Below are 8565 nucleotides of genomic sequence, written 5' to 3'. Positions count from 1 at the left end.
CAACTACTCATCCCAAACTCGAAGTTTCAGACAACAAACACCTATGAGTGACTAAGAATCCTAGCTCTGAAAAGTCCAAAAAGCAAACTACACCTCCCAAATCATAATTTTCTGAAAGGACACACATAAGATAGGCTAAGAAATCTAGTTCAGAGAAGTCAAAAATAGCAAATTAACCACCCCAAATCATAGGTTTCAGTCAACACACACCTACGAATGGCTAAAAAATCCAGCTCAGAAAAGTCAAAAAAATAGCAACCCACACACCCCAAATCATAGGTTTCAGACACCACACACCTAGGAAAGACTAAGAAATCCGGTTATGAAAAGTCGGAAATAGCAAATTAGATATCCCAAATCATAGGTTTCAGACAACACACACCTATGAACGGCTAAGAAAACCTAGCTCAGAAAAGTCAAAAATAGCAAACTAGTCATCCCAAACTATAGGTTTCAGACAACAAACACCTATGAAAGGCTAAGAAATCCAGCTCAGAAAAGTCAAAAGTAGCAATCCACCCATCCCAAATCATAGGTTTCATAGAACACACGCCTATGAACGACTAAGAAATCCAGCTCAGAAAAGTCAAAAATAGCAAACTACATATCCCAAATCATCGGTTTCAGTCAACACACACCAACGAAAGACTAAGAAACCTAGCTCAGAAAAGTCAAAAATAGCAAACTATTCATCCCAAACTATTGGTTTCAGACAACATTCACCTACGAAATACTAGAAAACCTTAGCTCAGACAAGCCTGAAATAGCAAACTATACATCCCAACTCATAATTTTCTGACAACGCATACCTATGAAAGGCTCAGAACTCCAGCTCAGACACGTCGAAACTAGCACACTACACCTCCCAAATCATAGGTTTCAGACACCACACACCTATGAAAGAATAATAAATCCAACGAAGAAAAGTCAAAAATAGCAAACTACATATCACAAATCATAAGTTTCACTCAACAAACACCAACGAAAGGCTAAGAAACCTAGCTCATAAAAGCCTGAAATAGCAAACTACTCATCCCAAACTATTGGTTTCAGACAACAGTCACCGATGAAATACTAGGAAACCTTATCTCAGAAACGCCTGAATTAGCACACTCCCCCTCCCACCTCCTCGGTTTCAGACAACACACATCCCCGAAAGACGGGGGCACGGGGAGAGTCTTTGAGGGTATGTGGGTCCCTTGAGGGTCGGTGGTCCTTTGGGAGCTCGGGGGGACCTTTGGGGACTGGGGGATGGGCTTTGGGGGTCCGGGGATGGCATTTGGGGGTCTGGGTGGGCCTTTGGGGGCGCCGGTGGCCCTTTGGGAGCTTGGGGGGCCTTTGGGGACCGTTGGAGGCCCTTTGGGACCCCGTTGGTCCTTTGGGAGCTCGATGTGCCTTTGGGGGGCCCGGGGATGGCATTTGGGGGTCTGGGTGGGCCTTTGGGGCGCCGGTGGCCCTTTGGGAGCTTGGGGGGCCTTTGAGTGTCCGGGGGGACAGTTGGGAGCCTGGGGGACATTTGGGGCCTGGGGATGGCCTTTGGGGGTCTGGGTGGGCCTTTGGGGGCGCCGGTGGCCCTTTGGGAGTTTGGGGGGCTTTGAGGACCGGGGGCTTCCTTCGGGGTTGGGGTAGGAGGATTGGAACCCTTTGGGGTTGGGTTAGAGGACCTCACAACACTGTTCAAATGAAACTTGTGTATTATAATGACCACAGAGTTTCACCATTAAATTCTCTTCTAAAATCTCTTCAAAAATCTTCTTTTAAAATGTCTCTATCTGTTTCGCCGAAATAGTTCCATAACCTGTCTAAAACGGTTTCGCCCAAATAATCCCTAAACGTAAATTCAGCGTGTTCCTTTGTTATTGGCATCTCTGCGCTAACGCATTTCAAATTAATATGAAACCTTTTCGCGCGCTAAAACAATTCATCGCTAAGATGTTTCTTGCCTAATTGTTTCCATGGCCTTTGGTTATTAATATCCTTTGGAGTTCGACCAGTAGAACTGTTCCCGAGGCAAAGACATTAATGATTTGGATCTATTCCTGGAGAAATGTTTCTAGGCGAAAATTTTTAAAGTCTGACAGATGATGTCATTGATTGATTGATCTGTCAAGAAAGGGGAAATTAATTTGTTGTTTCTAAGGGGAATTATTGATTCACGATAGGTGAATTGAGGTCGACAGCACAGGTGTTCTGACTCGTGACAGCACCACGTGGTTTATGTTTTTCTCAGTGGGTAATTTCCTTTTTTTTCAAATTATAAATTAAAAAAAACAAAAAAAAAAAAAAAAAAGATCTAAAATTACTGTTTTTGAAAATATAAATCAAAAAAACCAAAAAAAAAGACATAAATGTGACAAAATTCCTGTTTTTTCAAATTCTCACTGACAAAAACCATAAATCATCCATAACCATCCATGAAAACAACCATAAATGTGACAAAATTCATGTTTTTTCCAAGTGAGAAAAGTCCTGTTTTTTCATTCTCACTGAGAAAACCATAAACCACGTGGTGCTGTCACGAGCTCATGACCCCTCTCTACTATTGAGCCGGGTCGCTCCTTACTTACATTTCGTTACCACGAACTGTTTGATACAGCATTCCCCTCCTGGCCGAATTTTTTTTCAGAGCTTTTCAATCTGTAGATTGAAGGGCAAAGGGGATGCTCTTGATCCTGCATCACCTCCAATTCCCCCCTTTGTTTTTGTATCATATTGGATCCATTACGATAGTAAATTAGACGCGCTACGGTTGGTTTGAATCACATTCATACAAGAATCTTCAATTTTTTAAGGACTTTTAATTAGCTATGCAAGGACGGCCTTGATATCGTGCCCAGATTGAGGCTAATATTGCAATTCAGACGTCCAAAACACATTAGATATATACTTCACAAATAGTGGACATGTCACGTTTTGCTGAAATTTGAGTCAAGCAAGGATCTTGGATCCATATGAGTAGAGGTCTCTAGTTAGAATGTTGGGTCCCTGGGCCTGTGTCCCCTCCATATTGCCCTAAGTAAACTTTAATGTAAGGAAAAACACCTTGCTTACATTTGTAGAGAGTTGACCGCTTAGAGTATTCACTTTTGTCTGTGCTTCCATTAGTTCCTTTCTAAGCTTCCTAATTTCTGCAGCTTGCTTTTCCTCTTGAGTGCTATACAGTGAACTTGCAGTTGACACAAGGCTGAGTGAAGATGCATGACCTGCAAAAAAAATTGTCAACTCCAGATTACAAACAACCTGCCTAAAGAATATGTCACCAGCTGACAGTAAAAGACTTTAACACTTTTCTGAATTTTTGGTTTCGAGATATGTATTTGTCCAAGAGTTACTTTAATCAACATCATAAGTTCAAATTAATTGACCCCATACCTAAATTATAATCAGTTTTGGAAAGTTTGCCCACTCTCCTGAATAATCTTAACAAGATAATACTTTTACCTACCTTCCAGTGCTCATTGACGATGCACCTTCATGGAAAGGTCATGTAAATAAACGTTTCATAGCACTAGAAGAAATTGTAGTTTTTTTCAAGAATATAATTTCATTTGCAGTTTCAGCTCAGCCCTCATGAACATAACTCCCGTAGATGTTCAGTTTCCGTATTTCTGCACGAACATTGCTAATTATCAATATTTGTTCATTGACAACTAGTTTTTACTTATATCACGGGGTAGTAGGCGAGGCCGTACCCAGAGGGGGGGGGATTAGGGGGTTTGAACCCCTCCCGAAATGTTTTTTCGACCCCCCCCCCCACCCCGAAAAAAAATATTTTAGTAAAACCCCCTGTGAAAAAAAAATCCTGGGTACGGCCTTGGTAGTAGGCATCATATCTTTGTTAATCAAGTGTGCTATAGCAGCAGCAAAATATAAAGCAAATACTGGTTCAGATATCACGAAGCTCAACAAAACCAGAAATAAACAAGATACAGTTTTTTTATTCTAGGCACAAAAACGTTTCTTAAGTTGGAACGGACTTTTTACAATTACAACTTCTAAAATAAGGGCCTATAACAATTTAATACGACATTAAAAACTAAAAATTTTTAGAGGGGGATACTAGAAAAGTTAGAGGAGTAAGGGTGTCAGCTTCTGACAAGCAAATTCAAGCTATCCTTGACTCCCCTTCCAAAACTTCTTGAATTTTCCACTGAATAGCTTGGATGACCAGGTTTCTGGAAGTTTTGTAAATATTTATGTAAATAAAATGATTTTATTGTTATTGATTTTGATTTTATATTGCGTGGGGGGGGGGCTAGTTGCCCTCCAATCACTTTCGACTATTAAAAAGGGCACTAGCCCTTTGAATTTCCAATCGAATAAGCTTTTTTTGAAGTTTCTACGACAACGCCTTCTTTAAAAACCTTATATACTCCCAGGGCATAACTTAAAACCCTTACCTTGAGGGCTGTGGGGGAGTATCCTCCTCAAAAACATATTTTCTATCTGGAAATCAACTAAGCTGAACAAAATGGCTATCTCAAAATTTTTATTGGATGTGTATGGAGGAATGATGGGCGTGGGGGGGGGGGGGCTAGTTGCCCTTCAATCACTTTTGACTATTAAAAAAGGTACTAGCCATTTGAATTTCCAATCGAATGAGCCTGTTTTGAAGTTTTTACGACAACTCCTTCTATAAAAACCTTATATGCCCCCAGGGCATAGCTTATAATCCTTGCCCTGAGGGTTGTGGGGGAGTGTCCTCAAAAATATATTTCTATCTGGAAATCTACTACGCTGAACAAAATGGCTACCTCAAACTTTTGATTGGATGTGTTTGGGGGAATGATGGGCGTTGGGGGGGGGGGGGGCCTAGTTGCCCTCAAATCACTTTCGACTACTAATAAGGGTACTAGCCCTTTGAATTTCCAATCGAATGAGCTTTTTTAGAAGCTTCTACGACAACGTCTTCTTTAAAAGCCTTATATGCTCCCAGGGCATAAATTGCAGCCCTTGCCCTGAAGGATCTGGGGGAGTGTCCTCCTCAAAAACATATTTTCTATCTGGAAATCAACTACGCTGAACAAAATTGCTATCTCAAAATTTTGATTGGATGTGTTTGGGGAGCTGATGGGCGTGGGGGGGGGGGAGTGCTGGTTACCCTCCAATCACTTTCGACTATTAAAAAGGGCACTAGTCCTTTGAATTTTCAATCGAATGAGCCTTTTATGAAGTGTCTACGACAGTACCTTCTATAAAAACCTTGTATGCCCCCATTGCATAAATTGAAACCCTTGCCATGAGGGTTGTGGGGGACTGTCCTCCTCAAAAAAACATTTTATAAATTGAAATCAAGTACGTTGAAAAAAATGGCTCTCTCAAATTTTGGATTGGATGTGTTTGGGGGAATGATGGGCATGGGGGGGGCTAGTTGCCCTCCAATCACTTTTGACTATTAAAAAGGGTACTAGCCCTTCGAATTTCCAATCGAATGAGCCCCTTTTGAAGTTTCTACAACGACCACTTCCATATGAAGTGCCCAGCTCTAAAGGAAAAAAAATAATAAATAGTACATTGTGCCAACATCGTTCTTATATGCCCTTAGGGCATAACTTAAAACCCTTGCCCCGAGGGTTTTGGGAGAGTGTTTTCTTCAAAAACATATTTTCTATCTGGAAATCAACTACGCTGAACAAAATGGCTATCTCAAACTTTTTATTGGATGTGTTTGGGGAAATGACGGGCGTGGGGGGGGGGGCTAGTGGCCCTCCAATCACTTTCAACTATTAAAAAGGGTACTAGCCCTTCAAATTTCCAATCGAATGAGCCTGTTTTGAAGTTTCTACGACAACGCCTTCTATAATAACCATATATGGCCCCAGGGCATAACTTAAAACCCTTGCCCTGAGGGTTGTGGGGGAGTGTCCCCCTCAAAAACATATTTTCTATCTGAAAATCAACTATGCTGAACAAAATGGCTATCTGATGTGTTGTTTGATTGGAATGATGGGCGTGGGGGGGTGGCTAGTTGCCCTCAAATCACTTTCGACTATTAAAAAGGGTACTAGAACTCTCAATCTCCAATCGAATTTTCCCCTTTTGAACTTTCTACGACAACCCCTTTCATATGAAGTGCCCTGCTCTAAAGGAAAAAATAATACATAGTACATATTGACAAAATTGTTTTTATATACCCTCAGGGCATAGCTTAAAACCCTTGCCCCAAGGGCTGTATGGAAATATCCTCCACAAAAAAATATTTTTTGTTTGGAAATCAATTACGCTAAATAAAATGGCCACATGAAAAGATTAATTCGATGTGTTTGGGGGAATGATGGGCGAGGGGGGAAGGGCTAGTTGCCCTTCAATCACTTTCGACTATTAAAAAGGGCACTAGCCATTCCAATTTAAAATCGAATGAGCCCTTTTCGAAGTTTCCACGACAACTCCTTCGATACGAAGTGCCCGGCTGAAGAAAAAAAAACGCATTGTGCCCATATCGTTCTTTAATTAGGCAGCGCTAGCGCGCTGCCTATGAATAGATAGCTTCTTTGAAAGTACTAAAAAAAAACTTTAGCGTAAAGAGCGAGATATTGACTATGGGGCGAACTCCCTTATAAACGTAATTATTTCTGTTCGTTTCAAGTTTTAATGTTGCTCCTTACTTTCAGTTGAAAAAAGACTTATTTTTTTTTACTTAATTTCTGGTCGTTATTTAAATAATGGCGGGAATCAGGCACCCTCTCACAGAAATGTCCCTTACTCCATGAAAACATCCTCTATGGAAATTTCCTCCAACGTAGCCCCCTCCTCCAACCCCCCCCCCCTACCAGAAAAAATCCCTCATGAAAACATCTGTATACTTCCCAATAACCAATACTATATGTAAACAATGGGCAAAGTTCATAGCTTGCAGCCCTTTCCCCGAGTACTGTGGGGGATTAAGTCATCTTCAAAGACATATTTATTAGATTTTCGACTATGCTGAACAAAGCGATCATCTCAAAATTTTGATATTGTGACTTTGGGAAAAAATCAGCGTGGGAGGGGGCCTAGTTGCCCTCCCATTTTTTGGTCACTTAAAAAGGGCACTAGAACTTTTAATTTTCGTTCGAATGAGTCCTCTTGGGATATTCTAGGACCACTGGATCAATACGATCACCCATAGAAAAAAAACAAATAAACACGCATCCGTAATCTTTCTTCTGGCAAAAGATACAAAATTCCACTTTTTTGCAGATAGAGTTTAAATTACTATTCAGTCAAGTCACTCGTTACGTAAAATAAATTATGTTTTTTAATTTAAAAAGACACTAGAGCTTTAAATTTTCGTTGGTATGAGCCCTCTCGCGACATTCCAGGACCACTGGATCGATATGATCACCCCTGGGGAAAAGAAAAAAAAACACGCATCCGTGATCTTTCTTCTGGCAAAAAATACAGGATTCCACATTTTTGCAGATAGGAGTTTAAAACCTCTACAGTAAGGTTTTCTGATACGCTGAATATGATGGTTTGATTTTCATTAAGATTATGTCACTTTTAGGAGGTGTTTCCCCTTTTTTCGAAAATAAGGCAAATTTTTTCAGGCTCGTTTTTTGGATGGGTAGAACTAAATTTGATGAAACTTGTATATTTGAAATCAGCATAGACATCCGATTCTTTTGATGTATCTACTCGTATAAAAATTCCGTTTTTAGAGTTTTGGTTACTATTGAACCGGGTCACTCCTTACTTACAGTTCGTTACCATGAACTGTTTGATAGACAAGCAAATTTTCTTTATTTCATTTTATATTTTTGTCCTTTTTTTGAAGGACGATATGGAATCAAAAAAGCATGAGTTAGTACACTTAAATTTTTGTTCTGAGTCAATACAAGTCTAAAAAACAAACAACAATGCGAGAATTTTTTTCTTGTCCTATCCTGAAATATGACTGAATTTTGATTACTCGGAAATTTTCAATAAGTGGGAAGGGAATAAACTTAAGGTAAACCAACTAGGTAAATAGAGACAAGATGCCAACATACATTCATCTTCTCTAGTCCCTAATTTTGTGGGTAGGACTCCATAGTTTCCAAAACTTGAACGGCCATATGACTGAGAAGAGGGGCTTGAATTCATCGGATTTGTAGGGTAGTATAGCCTGGAAATATTCCAAAAAATGAAATAAATGTAAGAAACTAAACATAACTTGTGAGAAAAGATAAGAAGAGATGCTGAAAAATGAGAGGACATGTTAATCCTCACTAGATTCATGGTTAATTTTTTTGTTTTAATAATTTTATGCTACCATTCATTTCTTATTAACCAATAAGGTTATACCCCCGGGTTTAAACTCGATTCTTCTTTTGACGAAAACAAAGTTTTCTTACCCAATAGCATTTGCTCAATCTCAGCAGGAAAAAAAGAATCAAATTCTTTAAGAACTAAACTTACTTGATGATGCTCCTATATTATATGTGTCTACATTTCAGACGAGTTGCTGAGTAAATTAAGGCAGGGTTGCAATATTTTCTTTGACTGAACTAACCCAATTAGCAAGGACCAGTAATATAAACTGGCCCTATTCTTCATCCAGCTGAATTGATGATACAGTGCAAACCTTTAATTATCCCTAAATAA

General features: G+C 39.7%; 1 protein-coding gene across 5 annotated transcripts in view; it reads right to left on the bottom strand.

Moving 5' to 3' along the window:
• Positions 1 to 8565, bottom strand: part of sick (sickie) — a 374025-nt gene that overhangs the window by 55376 nt on the left and 310084 nt on the right. For all 5 annotated transcript variants that reach the window (XM_089107071.1, XM_089107072.1, XM_089107073.1 and 2 more), the window contains 2 exons: positions 7971 to 8086; positions 3052 to 3203 (listed from right to left, as the gene is read on the bottom strand). In XM_089107071.1, the coding sequence (XP_088963197.1) occupies positions 3052 to 3203; positions 7971 to 8086 (268 nt within the window). The remainder of the gene's footprint in view (positions 1 to 3051; positions 3204 to 7970; positions 8087 to 8565) is intronic.

Source organism: Artemia sp. Qi Xiang Cuo, chromosome 21, assembly GCF_049724085.1.
Source record: "Artemia sp. Qi Xiang Cuo chromosome 21, ASM4972408v1, whole genome shotgun sequence".
Classification (NCBI taxonomy): Eukaryota; Metazoa; Arthropoda; class Branchiopoda; order Anostraca; family Artemiidae; genus Artemia; species Artemia sp. Qi Xiang Cuo.
Note: the sequence above shows the minus strand (reverse complement) of the source record. Positions and strands in the feature narration are given on the sequence as shown.